The 15,297-nt window shown below is 46.1% G+C and overlaps 1 protein-coding gene across 5 annotated transcripts in view; it reads right to left on the bottom strand.

Annotated features, from left to right (window-relative positions):
- Nucleotides 1–14,841, bottom strand: part of LOC136004267 (serine/threonine-protein kinase H1-like) — a 55,433-nt gene extending 40,592 nt beyond the window's left edge. For 2 of the 5 annotated variants that reach the window (XM_065660614.1, XM_065660617.1), the window contains exons 1-3: nt 14,516–14,752; nt 13,094–13,253; nt 11,129–12,150 (exon numbers count right to left, since the gene is read on the bottom strand). In XM_065660614.1, the coding sequence (XP_065516686.1) occupies nt 11,129–12,067 (939 nt within the window). In that variant the 5' untranslated portion in view covers nt 12,068–12,150; nt 13,094–13,253; nt 14,516–14,752. Of the gene's footprint in view, nt 1–1,822; nt 2,777–11,128; nt 12,151–13,093; nt 13,254–14,332; nt 14,753–14,824 lie in introns of those variants that run through there. The other 3 variants (XM_065660618.1, XM_065660616.1, XM_065660615.1) reach the window with 3 other exon arrangements.
- Between the last annotated feature and the right edge of the window lie 456 nt (nt 14,842–15,297).

Genomic DNA, 15,297 nt, shown 5'->3' with positions numbered 1-15,297 from the left:
GAATCATCCTTGACTGTTGTTATCCAATTCACACACCCATTCCTCCAGAGCTGAGATAGGTTTTCCATCCCACTTTCTCATGGGTCTTCTCCATGGTCCCACAGGTAAAACCATAATGGGGCTCATGGCGTGTACTTCCTACATCTTCTCTCCTGGGCAATAGGGCACCTTCTGTTAATAGCTGAGACGTGGGTTGGTACACCTGAGGAGCTGGACAGACAGTCTCAATTGTTTGACCTCCTGGGTCAGGATTTTTTCCACAGCTGAAATGATGAAAAGGGTGAGACTGTCTTCAAACTCTCGGAGTTGACAACTCACTTCAACCACTGCTGGTGGTGCTGCCTCACTCCAGGGCACTGATACCAATGAGCGGGCATATGATGATGGCACACTCCATGTAAGCTTTTACCATGAGTCATGTACATTCAACTTCATCTGGATCCATGGGTGCGTTCCCAGCATCTGGCCTATGATAGATCATGTCTAGAATAGCCAATTCCCTCAGGGACTGGATGCCTCTCTCTATTGTGGTTCACTTGCCTGAGTGGCACATAATATCGTCCTTGTAGGGATACCTTTCCTTCACATCTGCCAAGAGCCACCTCCAGAGGCTGAGGGCTCATTTCTGTTTTGCAACTGCTTTGTCAATTCCCCCTTCCCAGCAAGTGATCCCAGCTGCTTGGCTTCCCTAACTTTCTAGTTCATGACTATCGGCCCCATTGTCCCAGCATCAAAGCAACTAGGTGACTATGTGCTCCCCTGGAAGATGAGTGAAATCTTTTCGCATTATTCCACAACTCAGTCAAAGTCCAGGATCAGTAAGTTACCTTCTTTGTCTTCCTCTGATTCATGTAGTAATAACTCTCGTTCAGATGGCACCCCCTCTAGTGCACGCACTGGGTCTTCATCTTTCTTCACTACATGAGCTGCTCTTCATGGCTCTCATATGCTTTTCCCTTTACTTACAGGGGCAACTCATATGAGCATGAATTGGTCCTTAGTTTAGCTGTAGTGTCTTCCACTGTGGTTGGAGTGGCTGCAGTGCTTGTTGTCAGGGTTTGAGTAGCTGCTGTGCTTGTTGCTGGAGCTTGGGGAACTGCTGCATCTGGGAGGCAAGTAGCTGCATTGTCTGTTGCTTTGCCATCAGATCCAGCTCCTGCTCCTTACAGAACAGGGCTCCACAGGTGCAGGCCAAGCCCTGGCACACTGTAGCGAGTTGTCCCTCTCTGCTATTGCCAGGACTACAGCACACCTTGTTTAAGTGTTCTGCTAATTTTCTTGCAAATTATCTTAAGTTTTACTGAACCTTTTTACTTTGTGTTTGTGAAGTAGTTATCTATAGGAACATCTTGGTTTACGAAGCTAGCCTCTATGTAAGTACTTGTTGCTCTTTGTCGTGGTTTAAGACCAGTCAGCCACGCAGCTCACTCGCTCCCCCCCACTCCCAAAGGGATGGGGAGCAGAACTGAAAGAATGTAACTCCCACAGGTTGAGATAAGAACAGTTCAGTAACTAAGGTATAACACAAACCACTACTGCTACCACCAATGATGACAGTGATAAGGGAAATAACAAGGGAAGAGAATACAACCACTCACCACCTGCTGACCAATACCCAGCCGAACCTGAGCAGTGGTCTCCCCTTCCAGGTAACTGCTCCCAATTTTACATCCTGGGCATGACATGCTGTGGTAAGGAACACCTCTTTGGCTGGTTTGTGTCAGGGGTCCTGTCTCTGCTTCCCTCCAGCTTCCCCTCTGTTGCAGCAGGGAGGAATCAACACGACCATTGTGATCAATAAGCACGATTCGTTTATTGGGCTTCTACCTTTGGTTTATATAACAGTGAATATGCAAATACTAGGCACTTGATTGGTTCTGGCACAAATAAGGTATTGCGTAAACTCTACACTTTTGCAGCTACACCGTGCACCCCCCCACCATCCTCTTTCTCATGAACTTATCACTTAGTGTCCTTGGCTGTGATTGGTCATAGCATGTTGCTGTTTGCAGGTGTCCTTCAGTTCCTCATTATCTGGTGCTAGTAAGTCTGCACCATTCTACACAGATGTCTTGTTTCAGCTCGTTGATGGGAACATGACCTTTCTCTGTTAGCCACTTCTCCACAATTCCCCCTTTTTCTTTATGAAGGAATAAGGACTGAGTCAGGAGTCGTTGTAAACAAGCAGAACAACATTGCAAAGCACAACAAAGCAACAAACCCCCTATAATTATGAGACCTATAACGGCGAAGCAGCTTGTAAAGCAAATGTATATGCAGCTCTATAAAGCGAACCTCGACTTTCAAATAACTTGAGTAATTCAAAATCTGTACTTCTAAAATCAGCTAAATATTTCCGAAGTGCTATAAGCGGGTTACATAAAAGCTATTTTGACAGACTGTACAAAAAGTCTTTGGTTCAGCCAACTCTGGCCAAGATATCTTATAGACTGACAACCACCACAATACAATTCTACTGTAGGGTCACACTGATGACAAAAACTACAGAGTTATCGAAGCACTTGTTGTATCACCAATCTCAGTTGTACCACTATATGCCTGTGGCCATGGACCGGATCTAGGAGGGCGACCGTGCTCAACGAAAGCTCTGTGTTGATTAAGGAGTTAAGTTCTTCTATTAGTGGCTGTAGTGCTCGGCGCAAGTGACGCTCCTTCCGGGCCTGCGAGTCAGGGTCCATACACTAGCCCGGAGATGCCATCACTGGGGCCTCTGCAGCAGCCGGTCTTAGCCACTTGGATGGTACCCACAAGGGTCCTGCAGGAGCAGAAACACAGGCGTAACCACGGCCCAGATATATTATTTCTGCCTGTCCCTGCCACAAACCCGTATTAGGATCTCAATAGAACGCCTTAAAAGAAGGCTTTATCTTTTGCGCTTCTGTTTGTACAAAGTGCTTAACAACCGCTGAAGTTTGTTCACCACCAAAGATACATAGATAATTTAGCGTATACAATGTTAAGGAAATCCGCTCTTGAACATCTATTATGTGTGAATGTTTCTTTTAACGTCCAAGTGGATGGCCACTTACTCAGAGAAACTGGTAATATCGGAATCAGAGTCAAGCAATGCAGTCAAAGTTATCGAGTGATTTCCCCAAGTTAATATTGCTGTAATCTCTGGGCGGGTTGCCATTGATAGAGAAAATAGGGCGAGTCCTCTGGTAGATCCAAAACCACCGGTGCCACGAACGGTTTGATGTGCTCCTGATATTAACTGCGAAATGGGCACAAGTTGTGCTATACGTGTGCCTTTTGGTATATGCAGAGGAGGATAGTCAGTCTTTGCCATAATCTTAATTTTACCCATATAATCAGCATTGATGACACCTGGAACAATGAATAGTCCTTTCAACGCAGATGGTGATCTCCCCAGTAGCAAGGCTCCTATAGGCTTATTTAAAGTCAGAGGACCATACATTCCGGTAGAGAGTAATGACACGGTCTTATCATAGAAGGTAGTATCTGCTGCAGTTGCCAAGTCCATTCCGAGGCTGCAGGTGGTGGCTGGTTGCAGGGCGATGGAGTTTGATTTGCTGCGTACACACATTGAGGCGCAGGGGCTGTAGTACCCATGCTTGGGATCATCGTGCAACGGGTCTTGGCGCTCCACTGCCTGTTTCCCGACAGGTTCTGTTTACGTCGACAGGTAGCAGCACAATGGTTGTCCATTTGACAATTAGGGCACCAAACCAAGTGGTGGCAATCTTTTCTCATGTGCCCATTTTGACCACATCTAAAACATCGAGGACCCCTGACCATACCGGTGGCTTGCAAAGGTGCCAAGGCCGCTAATACTTGTGAAAGACTTTTTTTGAATTGCCTCTCCCACTGCTTTTACTGCCTCAACCAACATTGTCTGATGCCCCATAGGTACCTGTGCTGTTCGTTCTAACATCTCTTCTACAGTGGCATTTGCAGGTAACTGAACAAGTATCTGCCTTACAACATCATTACAGTTCTGTATTGCACACTGACGCAGTAAAATACCATGCATGTATTCTGGAGTACCTGACTTCCTTATAGCATCAGCTACCCTATCCACAAAGGTACTGAAGGGCTCGTCCTTTTTCTGTGTCACTTTCATGTAGGCAGGAGCTGCAGTAGTATCTTTAATCTGTGATAGAGCTCGCAAGGCTAATCTCATAGATTCTTTTAACAATTCTGGACCTAGCTGGACTTGAGCCTCCTTAGTGGAGAACTGTCCAGTTCCCATCAGGTGTTGTAATTGCACCCCAATCAGGGGATCTCCCTGGCCTCACTGAACTGCAACTGCCTCTTGACAGGCTTTCTGCCAATACATGTTCCATAGCAACAACTGCGAAGGGGTGAGGATTAATTTCACAATACTTTTAATATAACAGCAAATCTGTTCCCCAAATATATGACAACATTTGCCTAGTGGGTTCAAACTGAATGCCTGTAGAAAAAACAGTTTGCCTTAACTGAGATAGCAGTTTCCAATTTCAGGGAGACATTTCAGCATTTACTGCCTGACCTTGAGTGTTAATCTGGTACTTAACAGGAAAGGCAAGAATCTTTTCCTGCAATGCCTGCGAACAATCAAAATCAATGATTGACAGAGCCTCTCTCTGAACATTTCCAATCTATCACCTGGATTCGCATTTGTCTACCCGTGCTCTGCAACTTTACCTTTTTTTTTGGGTTTTTTTTTTTTTTTTAAAGTTGTTCACCCTGCTTTGCACAGCTACAAACAGCAGCCTGCTCGGCAGCAGCTACAGCTGCCTGCCTGCTTCAGCAGCAACCATAAATACCTGTCAGCAACTGCACTTCTGCATTAACATTTCAGGCAAGAAAGGGTTAAACTGCTATTTGTTAAAAACTTTTACATGAACATGATAACAACAAAAAAAATACATAGAACACCATCTGCCCTCATCACACACACATACGTATGGGATCCCACAAGCACACTCCACACAACTACAATATTTGAAACACAAAATTCAGACAATCATTACTCCCACTACACAGTCCCACGTACAGAACGTGGCATAAGGACTCTGTGAAGACTATCAGGAAACCAGCTCCAACAAGCATCATCGCAGTGTGAGGTGGCAGGCTCAGCCCTAGCGAGCATCCCCGCAGAGGCTCTGCCTCCCTCACATCGCATGAGGCTTGGGCTTTTATACTGACCAAAATGCACACTCATTCTGACACAGGTGGCCAGCCTATGTCAGAAGAAGTGGCCAGCAATATCTATAAAGGTTTCCAAGCATCAACAGAATCACAGACATATTTGCTAACTTCTAGTACATGAGTATCACAGACAGACTGTATCAAATGAGTTGTATATGGGACCCTAAGTCCACGGTCCGCCACGGTCCGTCACAGTCCTCCCGATACCCCTGATAAGGGCATACGAGAGACCTTCCCACCGCGAGTCTTGATCCAGCACATACATCACAGGGAAAGCACACAATACATCTGCATCCCCCACCCATCTCGCTTCTCCCTTTACAGCTGCCCATTTATCATGAGGATCTGGGGGATATAAATTAGGCTTCTTTTCCGGCTCCATGTCAAAAGGATCATCCAGGTCAGCATCAGAATTAACAGGCATCAGAACCTCAGGAGCAGCAACAGCAGCCTGATGAGCACGCACAGGTTCCTTCTTGGGGTCAATAGTGCCCGGGTCAAGAAGACTGTCTTCGTCTCTGTCCTCAGTCTTTGCAGCCGCGGCGGCAACTGGCAGAGGCTCAGGGGTGGAGGGGACACTGGGTTCCACGATCTCACTTTTTGACTTTAACGTCTCTAAAATAGTTCTCCAAATGACTAACAAATGTTTCACAGTGTCACTGCCTTTTGTGGCTGCGTCCCACAACTTAACTCGTGCACCATTCCACAAAGAGACCTCAGATACGGTAGACTCATCAGTCTCTGGATAATGCGTCTTTGACCATTTCAATATTAAATTTAAGTCTGTCTCTTTAAAGGTTGCTCCCTTCACCTTAAGGAATGAAAACATCCATAAAACAGAGACTTCTTCCTTAGCGACTTTTTCCCAAGTCCCAAGCTCAAAGGCTTCTCCAACCCCCTGGATTAAGTCCTTCTCCTTAATCCAGAGCAACAATCTTTTTAGCATAGCTTCATCATATGCTATCCCTCTCGCAGAGAGGATATGTCGGAGGAGTTGAAGTACTGCATACTTATGTAGGCAATTAATAACTGTCCTCCAGTCTTTAGCACTTTTTTTTTTTTCGCTTGCTTGTTATCATCAATCACTCTGTTCCAAAGCTCATCCCCAAACTTCCTCCATTCGGGTGGATCAAATACATCGTTAGGATCTCGGAAACAACCTAACTCTCTCACATATTCTAACAGAGCCTTTAAACCCTTCGTTAAGTCCAATTCCTTATCCGCTTGCCGCTTCTCTAAGAAGCACTTAAATAAATCATATGCTGCCTCTCTATCCATTATTATTCAATTATTACTCAACTTTTTCTCAACTCATAAGACATTGGCGCCAATGCAGCTCACCAGGAGGCAGATGAAATACGGGCGGCGAGCCAAGTAAAATCTTGCTCAGGCTTTCGGAACCGACGCTGCCAGCAGCGAAGCGTTCTTCGCCTTCCGAAGGCTGCTTTCTTCGGAGCTTTCCCGATCCCTGCTGTCTTCCCAGCCTTTAAAGGTACCTGGGTTCCTGTTCCAATCGGTCCACTCCCCTCCTATTCCAGCTGTCTTCTTCGCTCAGTCAAGCAACAGCAAGAGGGTCCCTAGTTTGGGCACCAATTTGTTGCAGCAGGGAGGAATCAACACAACCATTGTGATCAATAAGCACAATTCGTTTATTGGGCTTCTACCTTTGGTTTATATAACAGTGAATATGCAAATACTAGGCACTTGATTGGTTCTGGCACAAATAAGGTATTGCGTAAACTCTACACTTTTGCAGCTACACCGTGCACCCCCCCACCATCCTCTTTCTTATGAACTTATCACTTAGTGTCCTTGGCTGTGATTGGTCATAGCATGTTGCTGTTTGCAGGTGTCCTTCAGTTCCTCATTATCTGGTGCTAGTAAGTCTGCACCATTCTACACAGATGTCTTGTTTCAGCTCGTTGATGGGAACATGACCTTTCTGTTAGCCACTTCTCCACACCCCTCCTCCCTGGCAGAGCATGAGACTCAAAGTCCTTGGTCAGACTAAACATTACTTAGCAGCAACTAAAAACTGTTACCAGCGCTGTTCCCAGGCTGAAAGTCAAAAACACAGCACTGCACCAGCTACTAAGAAAGAGGAAAAAAAAGACTACTACTGCTGAACCCAGGACACTCTTTTTTTGAAATCCGACACTGTGTTGCTTGAAGTCCCTGTTTCTGTGACATGCTAGGCTTAGTCCTTACTCTCTAGACCATAACCAGAGCACCTAGGGTCTATTGTATATAGGATGAGTTATTTCACAACTTGGCAAGGTAGAAATCTAGCCAGCCAACTTGGCAACAAAACTTACTTTTAAGGTGACCTGAAGTAAACTGCCTTCATTATAATACTAAAAACCACACCCACAGATCAAGAAGACCATCACCCAAGCGAAGACCCTTCCCCCACACAAGCATAGTAGCAGAAGAGAATGACACTGCAGATATTATACTTGCACATACATCACTAACCAATCATTGTAACTAGGAGTGTAATATCTTGTAATTTTTGTGTATACATGTAAGGATGAAATCAGCATTGGGTGTGACCGATTTGTGGAAAATCCACCTAGTACCCAGCGCTGCAATAAAGAAGTGCCTGCTTCTTAATGCTGCATTGGTGTTAAGGAATTTCATTCTCCCAAATGTGGGTGACAGTTTTTCTGGATTCCACTGTTGTTCAGGAGTGAAGTTTCAAAGCACTGGAAGGGCCCATTGGCCTAGGAGCTCGCCCATAGAATCCCACACACCCTGCCACTCATGACTGTCCAGCCTCGGGGAAAATCACTTGGTGGTCCTCTTAAATCACTGTTTAACCTTAGACAAGACCCAAGCCCGACCCTACTTATCTTATGAAATCATTCTCAAGGTGGCATTTTCAAGGTGGTATAGCCATGGGTAAAACACATGCAATATGCTGATTCCCAGCAAAAGCAGCAGGCAGGTTTCAAGGGTACCTAAAGAATATCCAAAGCCTTTAGAATTCTCAAATACTGCTGTAAATGGCCTGGTAGAGGAGCAGAGGGTGTGAGGGAATGTCTCTTTCATAGGCTGACCCCCCGGGGAGAATAAAAAGATAATTGCTTAAAATTCCCATTACATGCCTCACATAGTTTAGAAGTGATGACCACGCTGAGAATGCATGCTAGACCAGTTTCATGATCAATGATTCTACTGTATGACAAGTCACTGCCATAAGGTACAGCGAAACAAGAACCTTAGCCCAGGCCCCCCAGCTGATAAACACTAAAACAGCAAATAACGGCTGTACGTAAGGTATGACATGCTGAAACTCCAAGATCAAGAGCAACAACTTTGAGAGCCAATAAATCAGCATTGTGACGAGTGACTATTAATCCGAAGCAATGAATGCTTATCACAAACACGATTAGACACACTCTGGTCAGATCTGTCATTATCTCAACCCTTCATGCCCCACGTTGGGCACCACAAAGAACTGTCGTGGTTTAAGCCCAGAACCATGCAGCTACTCGCTCAATCCCTCCCTTCTTCCCCCCCCATTCCTGAGTGAATGGAGAGGAAAATTGAAAGAATATAACTCCTACAGGATGAGATAAGAACAGTCCTAAGGTATAACACACTAAGGTATAACACAAAACCACTACTACTACCACCAATAATAATAATAAGGGAAATAACAAGGGGAGAGAATATAAAACTAGAACGGAAAAAAAACCCAACAAACCAATAAACATAAGTGATGCCCAATACAAATGTTCACCACCTGCCAACCGATATCCAGCCCGACCCAAGCAGCAATCTGGGCCTTCCGGATAACTCCCCCCAGTTTATATACTGGGCATGACATGCTGTGGTATGGAATGCCCCTTTGGCTAGTTTGGGTCAGGTGTCCTGTCTCTGCTTCCCCCCAGCTTCTTGTGCCCCTACTCACTGGCAGAGCATGAGACTGCAAAGTCCTTGAACAGAGTAAGCATTACTTAGCAACAACTAAAAACATTGGTGTGTTATCAGCATTGTTAGACTAAAGTCAAAAACACAGCACTGCACCAGCTACTAAGAAACAAATATAACTGTTACAGCCAAATCCAGGACACCTCCTATGCTAATGCCAATACTCATCAGTTTCATTTAATTGGAGATTCACCCATTAACATAAGCTGGCCTGACAGCTTCAAAGCAGAAAAGGCTTACTGACACTTCTGAAAACCCTGCAGAGTGAGATTTATTAAAAAATAAAAAAAAAAAAAAAAAATGCCCTGGGTTCAGCAGTAGCAGTCATTTTTCTCCTTCTTAGTAGCTGGTGCAGTGCTGAGGTTTTGACTTTCAGCCTGGGAAAAGCACTGATAACACCGATGGTTTTAGTTGTTGCTCAGTAATGTTTACTCTGACCAAGGATTTTCTGAGTCTCATGCTCTGCCAGGGAGGAGGGGAAGCTGGAAGGAAGCAGAGACAGGACACCTGATCCAACCTACCCAAAGGGGTATTCCATACCACAGCACATCATGCCCAGTATAGAAACTGGGGGCAGTTACCAGGAAGGGCGAGATCACTGCTTGGGTCAGGCTGGGTTTTCGTTGGCAGGTGGTGAGCGGTTGTATTCTCTTCCCTTGCTATTTCCCTTATTATTATTATTGGTGGTAGCAGTGGTAGTTTCCTGTTATACCTTAGTTACTGGACTGTTCTTATCTCAACCCGTGGGAGTTACATTCTTTTGATTCTCCTCCCCATTCCTTCGGGAGTGGGGGGTGAGGAAGAAGTGGGGGGAGTGAGTGAGCGGCTGCATGGTTCTGATTTACTGACTGGACTTAAACTACAAAATAAATAAATAAAAGGGAAAAAAGAAACCAAACCCAAACAACCCGAAAGCAGCTTAATATGTTTAAAAATTTAACATGTTAGTCCTTCCTTCCATCATTAAAATGCCAATATACCTGTCACACCTAAACATATGAGAACAATCATTAATTTATTCTGGTGTTTTGACGGTTGTCTTACTGTCACTTCAGAATCACAAACTTAGCCACTCAGTAACACTTTCCTAGTGGGTTTCCCCTCACAAAGTCATGGTGCTCAGGAATCTAAACACTTTCCTCTCTTATTAGAGCTTATAAAAGCTGAATTTTAAAATTTTGCCAGTGAGGGATATAGGCAAAAATATCACTTGCAAATCTAGATGCCCCCACTTTCTATAGGTGTGATTCTTAGCGAGGTTATGCCTGTGCTTGGCAACTGTGCTGGTAAAAAAAGTGGCTGATAGCAGAGATCTCCCACCATGATTATAAGCAAGTTTGCAGAAGCTGTGGCAGTAGTGGAGTGATGGGACTCTGGGAGGGTAGGGGTACCTATCTTCTGCCTAAAAAAAAAATAAATAAAATATCTATCTCCCAAGGTTCCTCCTTCCACAGTTATCTAGGACTACTCTTCAATCCTCCAGTTTGTCACATACTCAACTCAGGAGACAATGCAGATCAATTTCAGGTCTCCAGATGCAGAAGCAAGTGCCCCTTTATCTGCCATAATTTCAGCAAAGGTGTTTTTCAGACTACACTTGGATTTGTATCAGAAATCAGACAAGATATGTACACACCACACTGCAAACACTCACCCTGGCACGAGTTTTAACAGGAAAGCATCAAGCAGCAGCTTATCACACCTGAGGTCTCCCCAGCTAGAAACCCACAAGCATCGCAGTTCTGCTCTACAGGAAGAGACCTTTCTTTACACACACATTTTTAAAAGGAGCTCACTATGCTGCTCTGAAAGCAGTTTTGGAAAGCAGAGAGAAAACAGGATAGTATTTTAAAAGCCAGAATCGCAGTTTTTTTTAACACTGGTGATGTTAACACACCACACACAACAGCCAGCTTCTGCTCATTACAAAGACCCATCTACAGAGTGCTTCTTGCTTGACATCCCCCTCACCATAACCCCTGGCACACTCACCCATAACCCCTGGCACACTCACCTCGCCTGAGTAACTGTATTTTCCTTTCAGGATCTGCCGATACAAGCGGGTGCGGTTGTCATCTTCAAAGGGCATAGTGCCACTGAGGAGAATATAGGAGATGACACCAAGCGCCCACATGTCCACAGAGTTAGTGTACGGCTTCCTGACCAGGATCTCAGGAGCAATGTACTCCGGGGTCCCACATGTAGTTTTCATCAGGCAGTCATCTCCCTTCTTCCAAGCACTCGCCAGTCCAAAGTCTGTAATCATGATTTTGGAATCTGTTCCTGGATGGTAGTACAGCAGATTCTCTGGCTTTAAGTCCCGGTGTGTGATACCCAGCATATGCAGATACTTCACACCATCCAACACCATCTGCAGCACCCGTGTAGCATCTCTCTCTGTGAAGGAGCCCTTAGCAATGATTCGATCAAACAGTTCTCCTCCAGTTGCCAACTCCATCACCATGTACACACAGTCCTGGGTCTCAAACACCTCAATCAGCTGGATGATGTTGGTGTGGCGAACCCGACGCAGCACGCTAAGCTCCGATTCACACACTTCCCTCCCCTCCCGGTATTTGGTCTCTATCATCTTGATGGCATAGGGCTGCTTGGTGGCCCTGTGTTCCACCCGTACAACATGGCTAAAACTCCCTCTCCCGATCAAGGCTTTAATGTCATACTTGGCCGTCACTCTAGTGTCAAACTTGGCACAGTATTTAGCCACTTTGTTCTTGCAGGGCTCAGGCTGGCTCAAATTAGCAGGCAGGTGGTTCCCAGGGTATGAGTTAGCATGCTGTGGAGGTGAAGGAGAGCCAGCTTTGATCTTGCAGTGATCCTTGATGAAACACTTATATATGTCATCACGGCCTGTGTAAGGTTCAACTTTTTTCACCAGGTCTAGCTGCACATCTCTGGTGGGCTCTGGAAGCACTTTGCTTGTCCCACAGCCCATCACTGAATGGTATTAATTCCCTATCAAGGCATTTTCCCAGGGCAGCAGCAGCAACCACATCCAGGGTAATTTCCACATTTGAACTTTAGGAAAAGAATGAGACAAACCAAATAAGTACCACAAAGAAGGAGTTTGGGATGTTCACTGCACTTCACTGCAGAGCACGCACAGTGCTTTGCTGCTTTCATCACAAGCTACTGGTAATAGTGCCTGTAAACCCAGAGTCATGGTCAGAACAGATGGCCCTGGACATCAAACAGTATCTCTTTTTATAAAGCACAGTTTGTTTACTGCTCCTAGCTGAGCACTGAAGCACAGTTACAGAATGGCTGAGGTAGGAAGAGACCTCTGGAAGTTCTCTTGTCCAGGCACAGCTGCTTAATAATAACCAAATTTTGGAGAGGAACTTTTTACAAGGGCATGTAAAAAGACAAGGGGAAATGGTTTTAAACTGAAAGACAGGAGACCGAGATCTTGAGCAGAAGCTCTTCCCTGTGAAGGTAGTAAGGTACTGGGTACAGGTTGCCCAGAGAAGCTGTGGCTGCCCCATCCCTGGCAGTGTTTAAGGCCAGGCTGGACAGGGCTTGGAGCAACCTGCTCTAGTGGAAGGTGTCCCTGCCCATGGTAGGGGGTTGGAACTGGATGAGCTTTAAGATCCCTTCCAACACAAACCAGTCTGGGATTCTGGGATTCTATAACTTGGTTTTACTTCATTTTCCATATGGAGCTGCATGTAGGAAGTGCAAATGGAATTTCTACCAGCTGTTCCAGACTAGGAGGAGGTCTTGCTCACCACACTGTATTCCAACAGAACCAAATCAGCTGCACTTCAGCAAGTCTTGATGTGCCAATTAAAACAATATGACTGGCTTGGGAGATGGAGAAACCACCTGTCTGTGCTGTGGTAGTTGTCCAGGCAGATTTAAATTTCCACTCTTTGGCTCAGAGCCCATCAGTATGGTGCCTGAGCCTTCATAGAAGGCTATGGAGATGCTGTTAGCCTTGAAATGTAATTACAGGACTTACCACCACCAATCATATGTTTGCTCATTCACCACCTCTCCAAGGAGCCAGTCAGCATGAACAGCAGGAAGGGAACCCTGTCTGGTCTTCCATCAGGAGGTTTACATGGAGAAATACATGTTTTAGAGGGACAGCTGGAAGAAGTTTAGTCTCTACATCTAACCTGGAAAGAAAACAAGGCTTTAGTTGAGATTCAGTTTTAAAATCAGACATCAAAGTAACTCCTCATGGAAACTGAGCATGCACAAACAGTAAACAACTTCATAGAAAGCTCAACTGACTTTCACCAAGGGCTGTCTTGTAACTGGGTGCTCATTCAGACTCAAGTACTATGACAAAAAAAGAAATCAAGAACTATAGCTAGCCCTGAATAGCCTCCCACTGAGAGTTCTTCCCAGCATTGTTGTACCTTAAAATGGATTAAGTTAACAGAAAAATCAAATGAGAGCATCCAGAAACAAATTATTACAGAGTAATTCCACACATAGAGAAGCACTTATGTAAAATGTCCCACTTGTAAATAAACCCAAGAAGGCTCAAACACTGAACTTTAAAACATTGTATATAAATCCACTAACAACATTAACAGAGATCAGGCATCAACTACCAGTATGTCTGTGGCTTCTTCCTTGTATATGTAAGGGTCTTGGTGAAGCTGACAGAACCACACCACAGCCAGCAACAAAATGCTTAACTCTATGTCAGTGCTGGTGGAAATGCTCCTGTTTAATGATCACCAGGAATTTGGAGGAAGGAACAAAAGCACTAGAGAAATGGGGCATCCCAAGCCCCCTCTGAGCAGGGCATCAAATACTCAGCAGGCGCCAAACTATGGGAGAGGACAACACACCCAAGCTGTGTCTGTGAGGAATATGGGGTTTATGTTTCAATATCCACCTACTCCTCTCCTTAGCATCACCAGCACATCGCATCCCATAACTCAGCAAGGCAGCACCTCAGCGCTCACTGATCCAGAAGCTTCCTTCAGCTCTCTGAAAAATATCAGGGCCTGAATGGTTTAATACCCAAGGGTGGCCCCATGCTAAGAGGTGTCAGACATTGACGAACCCACCTAAGGCTGAGCAGACCTTCACCAACAATTAGATATTTTACAACTTGAAATGATTTGTCTTTTCTATGAGCTGTCAGAAAGGAAATTTGAAGACACCAATTCTTAACTGCATTACGAGATGCTCACACACATCAACCTCTAAATCACACCCACACAACACAGCACCTTACCTTTAGCATTACTAATAAATCTCAAACGTGCCTTTTACTGCCTGACATGAGCCTCGTATGAGCAGTCACCTGGCTGACACGGAAACCCGGGGCTGCAGCACTGCAGGCTGCTGTGCCAGAGCCGGTGGCAAGCCAGAATCAGTCAGACCAACCGGGATTCCCTGGTTGTTGCTCATAACTCACCCCGAACCACACCGGTTTTCCCCCATCCCTTCCAGGGAAGGGACCCAAGGCCGGGCCGGCAGCTCATCCCGCAGCAGTCTCGGCTCCAGGCCTAGAAGCACAGCGCACGGCCCGGCCCAACCCAGCGGTCAAGGTGCCCTCCCCGGGCTGAGCCATCAGAGCCCGCCGTGCCCACGCCTCCCGGTCCGCAACGCTGCCAAGCCCCGGGGCCAAGCCGCCAACACGCCGACAGGGAGAAAGAAGAATACAGGACCGGAAGTGCCCCATCAAACCAGACCAGCAACCAATCCCACACTCACAATAACCCACCCCAACTCGCAGCTCGACACCGCCTCCTGACGTCATCACCGAGCGCCGAGGACGGCCAAAGCGGGCGGGAACAACCGCGCGCGGGGATTGGCGGAGGTGGTGCCAGGGGGCTGGGCAGGGGGCTCTCTACTGCCCCCTGCCGGAGGACTCTGGGAGCACCTGCCCTGTTGTCCGCTCTGGCTCACCCGCCAGTTTGGGTTGGAATGGAGCTTAAAGCACATCCAGTTCCAGCCCCTACTATAGGCAGGGCCACCTTCCACTAGAGTAGGTTGCTCCAAGCCCCTGTGTCCAACCTGGTCTTGAACACTACCGGGGATGGATGTAAGAAGGACATGGAGCTGTTGGAGCAAGTCCAGAGGGGAGACTGAGATGAGATTTTAGAAAGTTCTTCCCTATGAGGGTGGTGGGGCACAAGGTACCCAGAGAAGCTGCGGCTGCCCCATACCTGGCAGGAATGATGAACTTTAAGGTCC

This window comes from Lathamus discolor, chromosome W (genome assembly GCF_037157495.1).
Source record: "Lathamus discolor isolate bLatDis1 chromosome W, bLatDis1.hap1, whole genome shotgun sequence".
NCBI classification, from domain to species: Eukaryota; Metazoa; Chordata; class Aves; order Psittaciformes; family Psittacidae; genus Lathamus; species Lathamus discolor.
The sequence above is the reverse complement of the archived record's forward strand: the minus strand, read 5'-3'. Positions and strand labels throughout refer to the sequence as shown.